Source organism: Anomaloglossus baeobatrachus, chromosome 8, assembly GCF_048569485.1.
Source record: "Anomaloglossus baeobatrachus isolate aAnoBae1 chromosome 8, aAnoBae1.hap1, whole genome shotgun sequence".
Classification (NCBI taxonomy): domain Eukaryota; kingdom Metazoa; phylum Chordata; class Amphibia; order Anura; family Aromobatidae; genus Anomaloglossus; species Anomaloglossus baeobatrachus.
The window spans coordinates 80,496,509-80,515,462 of record NC_134360.1 but is presented as its reverse complement, the minus strand read 5'-3'; the positions used below and the strand labels follow the sequence as shown (position 1 = coordinate 80,515,462).

Below are 18,954 nucleotides of genomic sequence, written 5' to 3'. Positions count from 1 at the left end.
CATTCCCCACAGCCACATTGAGACTCTAAGACGCACCCCTCCACTTTCCCCCAATATTTTGGTGGAAAAAAAGTGCGTCTTATAGTCCCAAAAATACAGTATTTTTTACAGGGTGCAGCCAGACCCATCAATGGTGACCTTGTAAATTAGGGGCCTGTAACTCTTGTGGTGCACTGAGAAAGTGCTGGGCAGTCTCACCGAATTAAATAGTACTGTATTTTTCTGACTATAAGGCCGCTTTCATATTGCAATTTCACCTACGTTCACAGGTCCCGTCGGGGCATCCATCCGAACCCCCCTCCCCTTCCCCCGCAAAACATGTTTCAGATGCATGCGCCGACGGGCTATTGACTATAATGGAGCAGATGGAGTTAGCGTGTGCTCTGTCTTGCACCATTTTTGGGCATAAATGTTTTCTGCAGGCGGACACCCAAACGTAGTCTACTATGGTTTTTTTTATGTGTGCAGCATAATGGGAGGCATATACAATACAGACCAAAGGTTTGGACACACCTTCTCATTCAAAGAGTTTTCTTTATTTTCATGACTCTGAAAATTGTAGATTCACATTGAAGGCATCAAAACTATGAATTAGCACATGTGGAATGAAATACTTAACAAAAAAGTGTGAAACAACTGACAATATGTCTTATATTCTAGGTTCTTCAAAGTAGCCACCTTTTGCTTTGATTACTGCTTTGCACACTCTTGGCATTCTCTTGATGAGCTTCAAGAAGTAGTCACCGGAAATGGTTTTCCAACAGTCTTGAAGGAGTTCCCAGAGATGCTTAGCACTTGTTGGCCCTTTTGCCTTCACTCTGCGGTCCAGCTCACCCCAAACCATCTCGATTGGGTTCAGGTCTGGTGACTGTGGAGTCATCTGTGGTCATCTGGCGTAGAACCCCATCACTCTCCTTCTTAGTCAAATAGCCCTTACACAGCCTGGAGGTGTGTTTGGGGTCATTGTCCTGTTGAAAAATAAATGATGGTCCAACTGAACGCAAACCGGATGGAATAGCATGCCGCTGCAAGATGCTGTGGTAGCCATGCTGGTTCAGAATGCCTTACATTTTGAATAAATCCCCAACAGTGTCATCAGCAAAACACCCCCACACCATCACACCTCCTCCTCCATGCTTCACGGTGGGAACCAGGCATGTAGTGTCCATCCGTTCATCTTTTCTGCGTCGCACGGTGGTTGGATCCAAAGATCTCAAATTTGGACTCATCAGACCAAAGCACAGATTTCCACTAGTCTAATGTCCATTCCTTGTGTTCTTTAGCCCAAACAAGTCTCTTCTGCTTGTTGCCTGTCCTTAGCAGTGGTTTTCTAGCAGCTATTTTACCATGAAGGCCTGCTGCACAAAGTCTCCTCTTAACAGTTGTTCTAGAGATGTGTCTGCTGCTAGAACTCTGTGTGGCATTGACCTGGTCTCTAATCTGAGCTGCTGTTAACCTGCAATTTCTGAGGCTGGTGACTGAGATAAACTTATCCTCCGCTGCAGAGGTGACTCTTGGTCTTCCTTTCCTGGGGCCGTCCTCATGTGATCCAGTTTCTTTTTAGCATTTGATGGTTTTTTTGTCACTGCACTTGGGGACACTATCAAAGTTTTCCTTATTTTTCGGAGTGACTGACCTTCATTTCTTAAAGTAATGATGGCCACTCGTTTTTCTTTACTTAGCTGCTTTTTTCTTGCCATAATACAAATTCTAACAGTCTATTCAGTAGGACTATCAGCTCTGTATCCACCAGACTTCTGCACAACACAACTGATGGTCCCAACCCCATTTATAAAGCAAGAAATCCCACTTATTACACCTGACAGGGCACACCTGTGAAGTGAGAACCATTTCTGGTGACTACCTCTTGAAGCTCATCAAGAGAATCCCAAGAGTGTGCAAAGCAGTAATCAATGCAAAAGGTGGCTACTTTGAAGAACCTAGAATATAAGACATATTTTCAGTTGTTTCACACTTTTTTGTTAAGTATTTCAGTCCACATATGCTAATTCATAGTTTTGATGCCCTCAATGTGAATCTACAATTTTCAGAGTCATAAAAATAAAGAAAACTCTTCGAATGAGAAGGTATGTCCAAACGTTTGGTCTGTATATATATATATATATATATATATATATATATATATATATATATATACACATATATACACACACATACATATACACATACAAAGACACACATGCACATTTTATATATATATATATATATATATATATATATATATATATGCACACACACACACACACACATATTTACACAGACGTATGTGTGTGTATGTATAACTAGACAGATAGATATTTCCTATCTATCCATATATACATATACAAAGACACACACACACACACACACACATTTACACAGAGGTATGTGTGTGTATGTATAACTAGACAGATAGATAGATAGATATGTACTAGCTATCTATCCATACACACACACACACACACACACACACACACACACACACACACACACACACACACACACACACACACACACACACACACACACACATTCCTGCATGAGAAGCTCCGCTGCAGACAGGCTGGGGTTAAGTAGGAGGTGCTGTCAGAGGAAGGCAGTGATATGAGGGACACTGGGTGTTTTGGCTGCTGATTGGCTGCAGCGGTACACACCTCCCATCCACATGCGGTGACAGTGTACGTGGTGGAGCAGTGCAGGGATGTGGAGCCCGTGGGTTTCCAGGTTGCCCCTCCGGCCAGGACGCGCACAGTCCACTGTTGCCCACTTTAGGGGTATTTTGAAGAAAGAGATTGAAAATATAAAGGAGGCCGGGACATGGAAGAGTGAGCGGATCATCACCTCAATGCAAGGACCGCACATCACCGTGCAGGGGAAGAGCTCAGGTATCGGCAGACCCCAGTGTGTGTGATTATAGGGCACTGTGTGTCCTGCTCTGTCCGGCCCCGTGCGTGTCCTGCTCTGTCCGGCCCCGTGCGTGTCCTGCTCTGTCCGGCCCCGTGCGTGTCCTGCTCTGTCCGGCCCCGTGCGTGTCCTGCTCTGTCCGGCCCCGTGCGTGTCCTGCTCTGTCCGGCACCGTGCGTGCCCTGCTCTGTCCGGCACCGTGCGTGCCCTGCTCTGTCCGGCACCGTGCGTGCCCTGCTCTGTCCGGCACCGTGCGTGCCCTGCTCTGTCCGGCACCGTGCGTGCCCTGCTCTGTCCGGCACCGTGCGTGCCCTGCTCTGTCCGGCACCGTGCGTGCCCTGCACTGTCCGGCACCGTGCGTGCCCTGCACTGTCCGGCACCGTGCGTGCCCTGCACTGTCCGGCACCGTGCGTGCCCTGCACTGTCCGGCACCGTGCGTGCCCTGCACTGTCCGGCACCGTGCGTGCCCTGCACTGTCCGGCACCGTGCGTGCCCTGCACTGTCCGGCACCGTGCGTGCCCTGCACTGTCCGGCACCGTGCGTGCCCTGCACTGTCCGGCACCGTGCGTGCCCTGCACTGTCCGGCACCGTGCGTGCCCTGCACTGTCCGGCACCGTGCGTGCCCTGCACTGTCCGGCACCGTGCGTGCCCTGCACTGTCCGGCACCGTGCGTGCCCTGCACTGTCCGGCACCGTGCGTGCCCTGCACTGTCCGGCACCGTGCGTGCCCTGCACTGTCCGGCACCGTGCGTGCCCTGCACTGTCCGGCACCGTGCGTGCCCTGCACTGTCCGGCACCGTGCGTGCCCTGCACTGTCCGGCACCGTGCGTGCCCTGCACTGTCCGGCACCGTGCGTGCCCTGCACTGTCCGGCACCGTGCGTGCCCTGCACTGTCCGGCACCGTGCGTGCCCTGCACTGTCCGGCACCGTGCGTGCCCTGCACTGTCCGGCACCGTGCGTGCCCGGCTCTGTCCGGCACCGTGCGTGCCCTGCACTGTCCGGCACCGTGCGTGCCCGGCTCTGTCCGGCACCGTGCGTGCCCGGCTCTGTCCGGCACCGTGCGTGCCCGGCTCTGTCCGGCACCGTGCGTGCCCGGCTCTGTCCGGCACCGTGCGTGCCCGGCTCTGTCCGGCACCGTGCGGGTCCGGCTCTGTCCGGCACCGTGCGGGTCCGGCTCTGTCCGGCACCGTGCGGGTCCGGCTCTGTCCGGCACTGTGCGGGTCCGGCACCGTGCGGGTCCGGCTCTGTCCGGCCTCCCCTCTCCTCACCAGCTGTCACCCTGTCATTGCTGTGGTCCTGGCTTCTGAGCAGTGACAATGGCATGTCAGTCCTGTAAAGCTCTGCTCTTTCTCCTGTTTCTTTGCACGATCTTCTTCTTTTTGCAGCGGTTTCTTCTGAAAACTGCACAAACGATCAAAATGTCCCTGCAGTTTCCAGGTCCCACTGCAGTTTCCAGGTCCCACTGCAGTTTCCAGGTCCCACTGCAGTTTCCAGGTCCCACTGCAGTTTCCAGGTCCCACTGCAGTTTCCAGGTCCCACTGCAGTTTCCAGGTCCCACTGCAGTTTCCAGGTCCCACTGCAGTTTCCAGGTCCCACTGCAGTTTCCAGGTCCCACTGCAGTTTCCAGGTCCCACTGCAGTTTCCAGGTCCCACTGCAGTTTCCAGGTCCCACTGCAGTTTCCAGGTCCCACTGCAGTTTCCAGGTCCCACTGCAGTTTCCAGGTCCCACTGCAGTTTCCAGGTCCCACTGCAGTTTCCAGGTCCCACTGCAGTTTCCAGGTCCCACTGCAGTTTCCAGGTCCCACTGCTGTTTCCAGGTCCCACTGCTGTTTCCAGGTCCCACTGCTGTTTCCTTACAAGATACAGTGATTATACAGTGGAAGTGCTGCAGCAGCACAGGGTTATGTCTGGTTCAGACTTCCGGTTTATCTGTGGTCACTGATGGCACTCTGATCTGTGGTAGTCCTGGGGGCCATTCAGATGTCTTATTTTATGAGGCCCGTGCGACCTGTAGAAGATCATAGCAAAATATCCGATTCTGATCCTAGGGTTGGATCAAAGTTGGCAATGCAAGTCTAGGGGTCAGTGAAAAAATTTGGTGGCATCAAAGTGCGGTCTGATTCTCACAGATTGTCAGAATGGAGAAGGCGGAAACATTTTTTCCCGTCCACTTAGGCCATGTTCATACATTGCTTTTTTTTTAACACTTTTTTTTTTTTTTTTTTTTTTTGTGCAGGTGTAACTGTGCCAGGGGAGGGTAGTCATGGGCGAAGGCTTTGCTCGCCCCGCCACGCTACAGACAAGGGGGTTGTGTGTGGGTGGAAATTTTACCTTGTCGCAGTGGTACTTCTTTAGTTAACCCTCTCAGCCTTGTTCCTATACCTGAGGCCTAAGCTTCCCCTTTCACCTACAGAACCTAGAACTGGTGACCTCTAATGGTGGCTGATAGTACTGCACCCACAGATGCACACAGGGGACTTAAAGGGGTTGTCCACTACTTGGACACCCTTTTCTCATTCCCCCATGAAAATAAATAAGCCTATACTCACCTTTGGTCCAGCCGTGGTTCCAGCGATATCTAAAGCCGCGATCCCAGGACCTACGTGACATTATTATGACACGCGAGCCCTGCGACCAATCAGTGCCAGGTTCCTTCTCTCCACCTTCAGACATTAGATCAGGAAGTCAGCACAACGCTCACATCCTGCTCAAATATTCGAAGGCTGGAAGACAAACGCTGGGCACTGATTGGTTGTGGGGCCTGATGTCATAAAAATGTCACGTGGGTCCCAGGATTGCGGCTTCAGACATTGCAGGAACCACCGCCACACTGGAGGGGAGTATAGGCCTTTTTATTTTTATGCGGGGAATCAATGGAATGAGAAAAGTGTGTCCAAGTAGTGGACATCCCCATTAAACATCTCACTGCCACTACACAAATATATACACATTATACATTCTTATATAAGCAATGAGGTCTTCAGGGGGTTGCAGGTCACAGACCACTCACACAGGCAAACCTGCTATCATGGCAGTAAAGGAGATGACACTTGGACCGCTCTCTCTGATCCAAAAAAATCAGTGTTTTTCTTGTGGAAAAATTGGACGACTGATTGAGGCTTAGGTCAGTTTCAGATGTCCGTGTTTAATCAGGTACAAGCCACATGCATGGTTATGGTCATACGTGTGTCACACATGTGACATCTGTGTTTGCATCAGTGTGAGATGTACCGTAGAAAATACTGGTCTTTGAAATAAAAAGATTTTCTATGTTCACCTGTATCAAGCGCTGTTTTCTTCGGCTCTTCTGCCTCCCGCTCCTGACCACCGCTCATTATATTCATTGATTATTCACCACACTGAGGAGCTGGAAGCCGGAGCATCGTGGGGACAGTGCTGGGTACAGCATCGTTGGGACAGGTGAGTATTCAGCAAGCAGTGTGTGCAGTGACGTCCAGGAGGTCATCAGCGTTCCCACCGCACTACAGTGGGTGTCAGGATGATGACTTCATGGGTTAATCAGAGTTCATTGGGAACTCTGATGACCTCCTGGACGTCACTGCACACAGCGTCGGACTGGCTACTGGAGGAACTGTAGTAATACCAATCCTGGCCGCGGTTACCTGCACTGAACTCTGGAGCTCAGGTGAGCGCTCCGGAGTGCAGCCTGGACTGAGCCACGGGTATCCAGGACTGAACTGTGAGCGCCGGTTATCACAGTTCAGTCCATGACAGCTGCGGACAGGCCGAGCTGAACTCTACTCGGCTCCGCTGAGAGCTCCGGAGTCCAGTGCAGGTAACCGTGGCCAGGCCTGGTATTACTTGAGTTCCTCTGGTAGTCAGTCCAACGCTGACTGCACACACACTGCTTGCTTGCTGAACACTCACCTGTCACTGGCGATGCTGTCCTTCAGGTTGCTGTCCCTGGCACTGTCCCTGCGATGCTCCGGCTTCCAGGTACACACACACAAAGCGGTCCCCGGCACTGAAGTCCCCAGCGCTGGTCCGGCTTCCAGCTCCTCAGTGCAGTGAATAATCAATGAATATAATAAGCGGGGGTCAGAAGCAGGAGACAGCAGAGCTGGAGAAAACAGCGCTGGATACAGGTGAATATAGAAAATCATTTTATTTAAAAGACCCGTGTGTTCTCCGTTACGTGACACACTGATGTCACACAGATCACATCAGTGTGCGGTCCGTGTGACACCCGTGCTGCCAGAGAAAAAAAACGGATATGACTCCGTGAGGGGTCACAGGGTCCGTGTGAAAACACGGATGTGTGAGTAACAGTATAGAATAACATGGGTACGTGTGGCATCCGTGTTAAAAACTGATGTCACACGTACCTGAAACATGGACGTCTGAAACCGGCCTTAGGGCTCGTGCACACGTTTCTTTTTTTTTTTTTTTTTTTGCGTTTTAAGCAGCAGCGTCACATTGTCAAAATGCATGCGTTCTGCTTCCCCAGTAAAGTCTATGAGAGTCATGCAAAATCAGTGCGCACAATGCTTTTTTGAACGCAGCGTTTTTAAAGTATAAAATTTGACAAAATTTCTGCGTTTAAAAATGCAGCATGTCAATTCTTTTGAGCGTTTTGGCAGCGTTCTACACCCATTGAAGCGTTGTTGAAAAGCGCTACCAAAATGCTAAGCAGTGCGTTTGCAATGCATTTTTGTAGCGATCCGCATGCAGATCTTTCGGTCTCTCTCTTTGTTGGTCGGTCTGTCTCTCGCTCTCTCTCTGTCACTATCTCTCTTTGTCGGTCGGTCTCTCCCTCCCACCCCCTCCCTCATACTCACCGATCACCGGCGAGGCGCTGCACAGCGTTCACACTGTGGCGGCTTCTCCTCTTTTGACAGTGCGGGCCGCTCATTATTCCATCTCGTATTCCCTGCTTCCACCGTCACCTCTGATTGGTTGCAGTCAGACACTCCCCCATGCTGAGTGACAGCGGTCTCACTGCAACCAATCATATTAGCCGCTGGTGGGCGAGTCTATATAGTGCAGTAAAATAAATAATTAAAAAATAAAACGTGAGGTCCCCCCCCCCCCCCCACAATTTTGATACCAGCCACCAGGGTAAAGCCACACTGCTGAAGGCTGGTATTTCAGGATGGGGAGCTCCACATTATGGGGAACCCCCCCAGCCTAACAATATCAGCCAGCAGCCGCCTGGAATTGCCGCGTACATTAGATGTGACAGTCCTGGGACTCTGCCCGGCCCATCCCGAATTGCCCTGGTGCGCTGGCAATCTGGGTAATAAGGAGTTAATGGCAGCCCATAGCTGCCACTGAGTCCTAGGTTAATCATGGCAGGCGTCTGAGACACCCCCAATAATTAACCTGTAAGTGAAAGTAAATAAACACATACACCCGAAAAAATCTTTTATTTGGAATAAAAGACAAAAAAACACCCTCTTTCACCACTTTATTAATCCGCAAATACCCCTCCAGGTCCGACGTAACCCACATGAGGTCCCACGACGCTTTCAGCTCTGCTACATGAAGCTGACAGCGAGCAGCCACAGACAACGACCACTCTCTGTCAACTTCACACAGCAACTGAAGTGAGTCGCGCGGTCAGCGATGATGTCACTCAGGTGACTCGTGGCGACCGCTCTCAGGTGGAGGACTCCAGCTGTGGCCGCGGGTCACCTGAGTGACGGCACCGCTGATCGCACTGCTCACTTCAGTCACTCGGGGGATTTGTGGTCACCGATGAGTCCTTCACATGTGACCGCAAGTCAGGCTGCGACACAGAGAGAGACGTGCGATCACAATGAAGTCGGGTGAAGTTCATTCTCATCACCCGGCTCTATCTGTGTCTGCTGTCAGCGAGCATGTAGCAGAGCTGAATTGCCGGGGGACCGCACTGACAAAAATCCATCCAAAACGCTTGTAAAATGCATGCAAAATACATGCGTTTTGGATCCATTCTTTTTGTCAAAACGCAGTGTCAAGTCTGCCAGCGGGTGCACTTTTTTTTTCTGCAGTGTGCTCACGAGCCCTTAGGGTGTAGCTACCGATACATGTGACTGATTTGTTGCAGAACTTTCTAAGCCTGTCCCATTCATAAGGATGGAGATGGCAGGCATCCATGCAGGGAACCGCTGATAAAAATAGCTGCTGCTATCGGTTTCCATTGCAGAACACAGGCTCTACCAGCTGTGCCGAGTGCACGTTCACATGCTGCAGACAACACAACCCCATTCACATGAACACACACTGCCACGTATGAACTCGCACAGCTGGCAAAGCCTGTGCGCTGCAGTGGAAACACACACCAGCGGCTATTGTGCTCACCAGATCTCTTCTGTCATTTGGGGGGTTTTATAACACTTTATTGCAAATCAGTCTATAACTTCTTGTATGTGATGTACCCAAAGGCTGGGCTCACACACTTTTGATATATTTTTTTTACAAGTGAGAAAAATCATTGCTTTTAGATCATGCTGTGCTTTGCTGCAGCGATTTATACAACTGGTTTGCAGAAATCTATACGCTGGTCACAGATGTATGCAACAAACTTTTCACTTGGAGCATTTTCTCCAACAAATCTGCCTTGTGTGAACATACACTAATAATAAATTTCCACATTTCAAGTCTGCATCTGACGTGTTCTGCAGTAAAGTCCCTGACTGGAGTTTTTCACGGGCGCTCTGTCCCCGATGGGACCCTGAGGGTTAGGTAACGGACACCACAAACGCCCACTTTCTGCGGCCTAAGGTATGTGATGGGCTTGCACACTGATTCTATTCATTATAATACCCACTGGTACAGCTTTCTACACTCTAAACACTACTGACTAGTGATGTCAGTCGTGAACGATCCGACACAAAGATCCGGCTCCCTGCTGTGACTGACAGGAGCCGGATCACCAGTGTGAGCCACTAATATTTCTAAAAGGCTCTTTTCGCAGCTGAAGCCCCGCCCACCCGCGGCTAAAGTCTGCCTACTCGACAATCTAATTGGATGCTTGTAAGTGGGCGGGGTTTAGCCGCGGGTGGGCGGGGTTTTGGCAGCGTTGCTATCATTTTAAATATGTGTTCACCTGGGGTGAACACATATTTAATAAGGAGCCGAGAACGATCTGAAAGATCCGGCTCTTCTTGGTGAGCAGAACCATGGGAACCGGATCACTAAAAAGAGCCGGACTGCCCATCACTACTACTGACTAAACCAGGATGGAGTCAGGCTGTTCCCTGCAGCTGGCTCCTGCTCCTGTGGGCGACCCACAGAGATTAGCTGTTCTCTGCCTGTAGTACTCCTGTCACTAGTAGTGATGGGCAGTCCGGCTCTTTTTGGTGAGCCGGTTCCTATGGCTCCGTTCACCAAAAAGAGCCGGATCTTTCAGCTCGTTCTCGGCTCCTTATTAAATATGTGTTCACCCCAGGTGAACGCATATTTAAAATTATAGCAACGCCGTCAAAGCCCCGCCCACCCACGGCTAAGCCCCGCCCACTTACAAGCGGCCAATTAGATTGCTGAATAGGCGGAGTTTAGCCGCGGGTGGGTGGGGTTTTGACTGCGAAAAGAGCCGTTTAGTGATTTCAGTGGCTCACACTGGTGATCCGGCTCCTGTCGTTCACAGCAGGGAGCCGGATCTTTGTGTCGGATTGTTCGCGACCGACACATCACTAGTCACTAGGCAGAACCTATTCGCTATATCAAGGAGCAGTACCTAAAACCCGGCCACTAGATAGCTACACATACTTTATGCAGAAACACATTATTTTAGTGGCTGTTATATATGCACAGTTCACATTACTACATCGGTGTCTTCAGGGTTTGCGCACACAGACACACAGCATTACTTATGGACTTGCAGTGTATTTGTTTCTTTAGTCCCAGGGCATCCCAGCTTCTTGTGCCAGGATTGTTGCCATGTGACCAGTACAGTTGATCGTTGGCTGAAACGTGCACAGGAGACCTGCAGCAAACTCCACAGGGTACCGTATTATTGCACATCTGATGCACACATTCTAGTCCACTGGGAAAATCTGCAATAAATCTACATTATTTGCGTAGGTGAAATTGACCTATTGCAAATTGGAAAATCCACAAAACAAATTCTGGCCTGAGAATAAAAGCAACATGTCGATGAGATTAGACAAATCACAACCACTTTTCTTAAGAACAAATACCATTGCAGAATATGTAATAAAAAATACAATAGAGCCGAATCGTTAAAGGGGTTATCCGGCTTCTTTTGATTTTTTTTTTTTTTATTATTTTTTTTTTTATTACCCTATTGGGCTACATTGGGGCAGGTAAGTAGATAGTGAGCACTTACCTGCCCCGCTGTCAGCCTCTCTCCCCCAGAAAAAGAATGTTTCTGGCACACTAAGATGAATAAGAGCATGAAAAAAATGTTTTCTTGAATGCAGAATCAGTTTTATTAGTGCAAAAACGATAAATTCATCCAACGTTTCGACTATCGTAGTCGTTATCAAGGATAGAATTATCTACCAAAGAAAATCATAAAAAATACATCATCATATGATATTACAAAAATTACATCATTACATGATATTACAAAGAATACAAAAGAGTACAAAAAGTACAAAGAGGATTTATCACAATAAGCATCATAAAGTGTCTGATGCCACGAACAAACCAATTATTTCAAGTAGCACATGATTCCTGGTGGTATATAATACAATTATTGCGACGTGTACATAACCTATTGGGTCAAAAAATGCACGGAATTAATCTTTTGAGTACAGCAAGCAAAAACCCACCTATGTCAAAAATGGGGGAACGTGAATTCAGTAGAAACTGGTCATCACCAGAAGGTGTAAGTGATCAGGAGGTTACGATCATAAGTCTAAAAGGGAGAATACATGTTACGTGACACATCACAAGACTAGAAAACTAATACAACACACTCATTTCGCATATGTGGTGTACAGAGAGTTAGTGGACTAGACTGTATATGTACCTCCCACGCTGGCCTGGGGTAGCGAGCAAAACCAAGAAAGAGGTAATCTGTGGTTGTAGTTGTTACTAGATGGGAATTAACATGGATAAGAGTATCACTCAAGTATGCAGTATAGTGAACATACACGTTGGGACATATAGTATATATATGAGATAAAAATACTACCTGGGATACTGCGTAATGTCTGGTAGTAGATGAGAGGGAAATAAGGACCCCTCACTGAATGGTTCACTTGTTACTTTCACTATATGCATACGCTGAAACAACATGTACAAAAAGGAGGTTTCATATAAGGACGGGTAACACCAATATCAAATATATTTATGCGGGTCTCTACCTCATGTGTTGGTACGCGATAACCGAAAACCAGAGCTGAAGGCAACCTGTGTTATCGGATGTATCTAAAAGAGGGCCAACATGAATATAAACATCACATAGGTGTACGTCAAGCAGCGTGACTGGGAGAATAACATACATGCAAGTATATAGAAAAGAAGTACTACCTGTAATACAGTGTGAGAATAGATGGCAGCACAATAAGACTCTCTCACTGACTGGTTCTCAGTTATCTCAAAGACATATGTGGCGCCCCAGGACCTGGTCGCCACAACAGCATTGCCCTCCCAGAAGGGTTAATGCTGAGCCTGGAGGTAATTGGGAGATCTATTGGCCAGTAAGTTAACACTCAACACAGTTCTCCCTCCGGCCAGCAGGGGGAGCTCTGAACCTGGAACTTCAGGGAGCATTCCTTAAGTCTGGCTGGAAGGAGGAAGTGGTAGTTAGTCTGGAGACAGGAGTGAAAGAGTGCAGACGCAGAGTAGTGCTGCCTTGTAAACTGGGGCCTAGAGCTGGGATAGCTTGGCCCAGTGAAGCAAGGGGAGCAGAGAGGCACAGCAGAGACTCGGACATCGGAGTCTGTAGTTGCCAGGGCATAAAATCCATCCCTGGTAGCTGAATCCGGAGGGCAGGAGAGCTGTAAGCCCCCTGTCCCAGAAGCAATCTGAAGGTACAACTGCATCCCAAGGGCCTGGTGTGGGCTCCAGCAGAGAAGCACCAGAGAGGGCCTGCGCAGTCTACCACACAGAAAAGGGGACGAACAACAAGTCCCAGCAGCAAGAGGGCAATTGCGAACCCAAAGTGCAGTGTCCTAAAACAGCAGAGAAAGATTAAGGAGTAGGCCTCATACTCAACTGGCCAAAGATCACCCCAGGCACTTCCAGGCCGGCCGGATCATCTTTACCATCTGTGACGGTCTCCCTGGACTAAGTTTCTGCCGAGTAAAAGAGGAGAAGGTAAAGAGACTACTGTTTGTGCCTGTTTCTTTCATTGCTTGTCGGCCCTGCACCGTGTTAGTCACGCAGCACCATAGACTTCCACAAACACCAACTGTGCCCCGGGCATTGCTCCACCTGTGGGGAGCAGTACCACCATTGCTGCCATAACACTATCCCGGAGGCCTCATACCGCAGCGGCGGCTTAATAGCCGCATACCACAGGTGGCGTCACGAACACAACCATTAAAGTCATCAGCCACATATTCAACTGACACCCACCAGGGCCACGGAGCCGGGCCCAGCCACCACTGACTACCACCGGACTAGTCCGGCCCGGCACCGGGTGTCCCATAGCCCTGGGGTGGGCGAGTCAACTTTTGGCGTCACGAACAGGATTTCGTGCCCGGTCACACCGGGTACTGTGCGCCTGAAGAACTGTGTAAAAGACTGTGTACTGGTTGTAAATTGCCGCCGCCATTAGCCGCGCCGAGCGCAGGAAGAAGGGGGGCGTGCCTGACAAAGAGCGCGAAGGGAGCGCGCCATCAGAGCAGAGCGCTGTTAACCCCGCGCGACCCGGAAGAAAATTTGAAAAGTGAACGGAGCCTGGTAAGGTTCACTAAGGGGGAGGAAGATGTCCGACTCCGAGGGAGAGCAGGTGGCTGCCATCGCCCAGGGCGCCGCAGCACCGGCCGAAGTAGTCCCAGTCGCCGTCGCTCCAGCCCCCACTGTAGCGCCGGTAATGCCGATCACCATGCCGTACATACCAGGAGCAGAATGGCTGCCGCAGTACTCCGGGGAGTCCCATACCTTGAGTGACTTCAGAGAAAGTCTGCACAGCTTGTTCCGGGTGTATCCTCTGACTGAGAGCCAGAAGGTGGGCATATTAATGGGACAGCTAGCCGGCGCAGCCCAGCGTGAAGCGAAGTCCTGGCCTGATACAGATAAAGGGACAGTAGCCCAGATACTGGCCAAGCTAAAGAGTACTTTTGACACCCGCACCGCAGCAGAGATAAAGATGAGATTCTTTGGGTGCAAGCAACGGGCCACAGACAGCCTAAGGGACTATGCCTTAAACTTGCAGGAGGCCCTGAAAGCAGTTAAACAGGTGGATCCAGAGAGTGTACGTGAAGAAGACAAACTCCTAACTGAGCAGTTCATAGAGGGGCTCCTGTCAGATGCCCACAGGACCCAGCTGCGTATCCTGGTCCTGCAGAACCCTGCTCTGGACTTTGCCAAGTTTAAGGACCAGGCCATCCGGGTACTGAGAGAATCTACACCGAATGACCCAGTACCCCTCCGGCCTCTTGCTATCACGTACCCCGGGGTGGTGCCTGCAACACGAGCCACTGCAGGGGCTGAGGCGCAGTCCCTGGATAAGGATCCCACTGCGGAGCTCAGACAGCAGTTCCAGGAGCTGACCAAGACTGTGGCTGCCCTTGCCAAGACCGTGCAGTCTCTACAAATGACCCCCTCGCCTGCAAAAATCGAGTTGGCCTCCAGCCCAGAAGACGTCCCATGGATGCGACAGAGGAGGATTCCGCCGACCCGAGGCAGAGACACAGACCGGTATGATTCAACAGGACAACCGATCTGCCGCCACTGCAACCAGGCGGGCCACATTGCACGACGCTGTCCTTTAAACGGGCTGAGCCTGGGGCCAGGAGCCAACCCCCAGGTGTGAGGAAGCCCGGCTCAAACCCCAGCCGCAGCAAGTATGTGGGAGGACGACCGGTCCTTCCCATTGTGCTGGATGGGATCCCTTTGAATGCCCTCCTGGATACGGGGTCCCAGGTAACAACCATCCCCCACAAACTGTACAAAAGATATTGGGCTGATTCAGACATTGACCATGGCCCAGATGATGATTGAACGATTGTGGCTAGTAATGGTCAGCCCTTACCTCAAATTGGGTACAAAGAAGTAACCATTAAAGTGGGGCGGGTAGAATTGCCATGTCAGGGGATGATAATTGTAGATATTGATCGCAAAGAATCTGACCCACTGCTAACCATTGGTACAAATGTGATAGAAAATTGTATTGCCGAAGTGATAATTTTGTTGCAACAGGCGTCTGAAACTGCCAGCTCCGGGCAGCAGCGTGCCCTACAGAGGGAGATCAGAGCCCTGATGAGGAGGCAACAGGTAGAGCTGGCCGGAGGAGAAATTGGCAGTGTGAGGGTAAGTGACCCCCTCCCCATTGCAATACCCCCAAGAAGTGAAATGTTGATATGGTGTCGGGCAGCAATAGGCCTCAAGGGTCAGGATTACCATGCCTTGGTAGAACCAGTGTATTCAGACAGTAGGCCTGGAGTCCTGATAGCCAGAGGGGTAGCGGACGTCCGCAAGGGGAGAGTGCCCGTCCGTGTCCTGAATTGTGGGGAGGAGGAGGCCAAATTGCCCCGGTACGCCACTGTAGCAAAACTGTACACTGTCAGCAACAATACCATTAAAGCAGTGGAACCCTTGATCCCGTCCGACCAGGCGGAAGACAATGGTTCCAAGGGGCAGCCGGAAGACTGGTGCCAAAAATTACATGTAGGCACCGACTCCACCCCCTCGCACCAAAAGCATGGGGTTTACCGGGTGGTACAGGAGTACGAGCGGGTCTTCAGCAAACACCCCCTAGATTTTGGGCAGGTGAAAGGGGTTAAACATCAAATCCCCACGGGTGATCATCATCCCATTAAAGAGAGATACCGCCCTGTACCCCCCGCACAGTATCAGTGTGCCAAGGAAATGTTACGGGAAATGAAGGAGGCTGGGGTTATCAGAGATAGTTGTAGCCCCTGGGCAGCTCCACTAGTGCTCGTAAAGAAAAAAGATGGTACAATGAGAATGTGTGTAGATTACAGGCAAATTAACCGCATTACACATAAAGATGCTTATCCACTACCCAGAATAGAGGAGTCACTAACAGCCTTAAAGTCAGCTAACTATTTCTCCACCTTGGATCTCACCAGTGGGTATTGGCAGGTTCCCGTGGCAGAGGCGGACAAGGAGAAGACTGCATTCACGACACCAATGGGCCTCTGTGAGTTCAATTGTATGCCATTCGGGCTCTGCAACGCCCCAGGGACATTCCAAAGGTTGATGGAGTGCTGCTTGGGCCACCACAACTTTGAAACCGTGCTGTTGTACCTGGATGACGTAATAGTCTACTCCAAGACTTATGAGGACCACCTGAAGCACTTAGCAGAAGTGTTTGAATCCTTGTCGAAATATGGCCTGAAGATCAAGCCGTCCAAATGTCACCTCTTGAAGCCAAAGGTACAGTACCTGGGTCATGTGGTCAGCGCAGAAGGTGTGGCACCTGATCCGGAGAAAGTCACTGTAATCAAGGACTGGCCAAGACCCACCACAGTGAAGGAGGTGCGGCAGTTCCTTGGACTGGTGAGCTACTACCGAAGGTTCATTGATGGTTTCACCAAGATAGCAGCGCCCCTTCAAGATCTCCTGGTGGGCCAGCCAAAGCAGGCTAAGAAGCAGAGCCCTCCATTTGAATGGAGCAGCCAACTGGAAACATCCTTTGTCCGGCTGAAAGGGGCTCTCACGGGAGAAGAAATTCTGGCCTACCCTGACTACAGCCAACCGTTTGTACTGTATACAGACGCCAGCAACGTGGGACTGGGAGCAGTTCTGTCCCAGGTACAGGGAGGCAGAGAGAGGGTGATAGCGTACGCCAGTAGGAAGCTTCGGCCCACAGAAAGGAATCCAGAAAACTACAGTTCCTTCAAGCTGGAGTTCCTCGCTATTGTTTGGGCAGTGACTGAACGCTTCAAGCACTATCTGGCATCGGCCAAGTTCACCATCTTCACGGACAACAATCCGTTGACACACCTGGCAACAGCCAAGTTAGGTGCGATGGAACAGCGATGGATGGCCCGGCTGTCTAACTTTGACTTTACCATCAAGTATCGGGCTGGCAAGAAGAATAACAATGCTGATGCGCTGTCCAGAATGCCTCACTTGCCCGAGTCTGGAGAAGACATGGATGAACTCGAAGAGATAGAGTTACCGGCTTTCCATCACCAAGGTGTGTCCCAGTGTGAGCATGCTGTGGGAGTGAAGCGCTCAAGCCAGCACGGGGTCTCGGTCAACCCCTTACTCCACCATAATTGGGAAGAAACACAGAACGGTGACCTGGCCGTGCGATTGGTCAAAGAGAAGCTAGCGCAAGCTGAGACCCATCTTGGCCCAGACGCTCCAGAGGAAGCCCAGCAGCTGTGGAAGGAGAGGGGACGACTGTTCACCTACCAAGGCAAGCTCTGCAAGAGATATGTCAACTATCGAACAAATGAACTTGTCTGGCAGATAGTGGTTCCGCAGAGAGATGCTCCAATGGTCCTAGCAGCGTATCATGATAACGCAGGACACTTCGGGTGGAAGAAGTTGGAGGCCCTACTCCGTGATCGGTTCTATTGGGTGCACATGAGGAAGATGATCGAGAAGTGGTGCCGAGACTGTGGCCCGTGTAACCTGAGGCGGAAAGACGATGCCAGCCAAAGGTCTCCCCTACAGCCAATTGTCACAAAGCAGCCCCTGGAGTTGGTGGCCCTGGACCACGTGAAGTTAACACCAAGCCGGTCAGGCTATGTGTACGCCCTCACCATTGTGGACCATTACTCTCGTTTCCTGGTAGTAGTGCCTGTGAAGGACCAGACAGCCAGGACAGCAGCTAGAGCGTTCCAGGCATCCTTCTGTCGACCTCACGGCTATCCGGAAAGGGTACTGACTGATCAGGGTCCTGCATTCGAGGCTGAAGTGTTCCAAGAGTTCTGTAACATGTACGGTTGTAAGAAAATCCGAACCACACCGTACCACCCCCAAACCAATGGACTGTGCGAGAAAATGAACCATGTGGTTATTGATATGCTGAAGACCCTACCGCTGGAGGAAAGGAACCAATGGCCAGAAAAGTTGCCAGATCTGGTAGACCTGTACAACCACATCCCAGTGAATTCGACCAACTGCAGCCCCGCTTACCTGATGCGAGCCAGACCAGGCAAGTTGCCTGTAGACTTTGAGATGGGGACTGTGTCGCCTGAGGCGGTTCAAGAAATAGAGGATTGGGATACAGAACGCCAGCAGCGGTACCGTAAGGTCCAGGAGTGCGTAGAGAGGAGCCTGTCTCAAGCAAGAACGAGACAAGAACAGCATTACAATCAAACAGCCCCAGCAACTCCCTTAGCACCTGGAGAACAAGTCCTCAAGAAGAAGCGGAAGACGCATAAATTGGATGATCAGTGGGAAAACGAGCCCTACACCATTATCCCCTCCAACTTTGACAATAGTAAGGTATGCCTCATAAGCAAAGATGAAGGCAAGACCTATCAAGCAATTTCCCGAGACCGCCTGAAAGCGTGCCCTGAACGGTGCAGAATCCAAAGAGAAATGGAAGGAGTACAAGGAAGTCCCCAAAGTCAAGAGAAAGAAGGGGAGATGATTCAAACCATCCTTGGAAAGTTCCCCAAAACTTGGACCCGAATAAACAATGCCATAGTGGTACCAGTTTTGACGTTTCCGCAGTTGGTCGAGCCAGAAACAGAAAAGGTTCCGGATCCACCTAAAGAATCGTCCGCTCCAGCACGAGATGACACGCCAGCAGTGGAACAGGAGGATCAACCCCCTGTCAGTGGTGAACCTGTCATACCCTTGGCGACTCTTAGATCACAAAGGCAACCATCACGCTTACCTATGGGGGTTAGGCCCACCTGTAGTGCTGAGATAGAAGACGCACCACGTAGTCAGGGGCAAACACCAGAGCTACGTAGGTCCCAGCGCAGCACTCGGGGACAACCCCCTCTAAGGTATAGGGAGTCAACTGTATAAGGGAAAG

The 18,954-nt window shown here is 50.6% G+C and overlaps 1 protein-coding gene across 1 annotated transcript in view; it reads left to right on the top strand.

The window, feature by feature from the left end:
• Window positions 1-2,649: 2,649 nt before the first annotated feature.
• GCAT (glycine C-acetyltransferase) overlaps window positions 2,650-18,954 on the top strand; it is a 68,423-nt gene continuing 52,118 nt past the window's right edge. Inside the window, exon 1 of the mRNA XM_075320867.1 lies at window positions 2,650-2,885. Coding sequence (XP_075176982.1) covers window positions 2,702-2,885 — 184 coding nt within the window. The 5' untranslated portion in view covers window positions 2,650-2,701. The remainder of the gene's footprint in view (window positions 2,886-18,954) is intronic.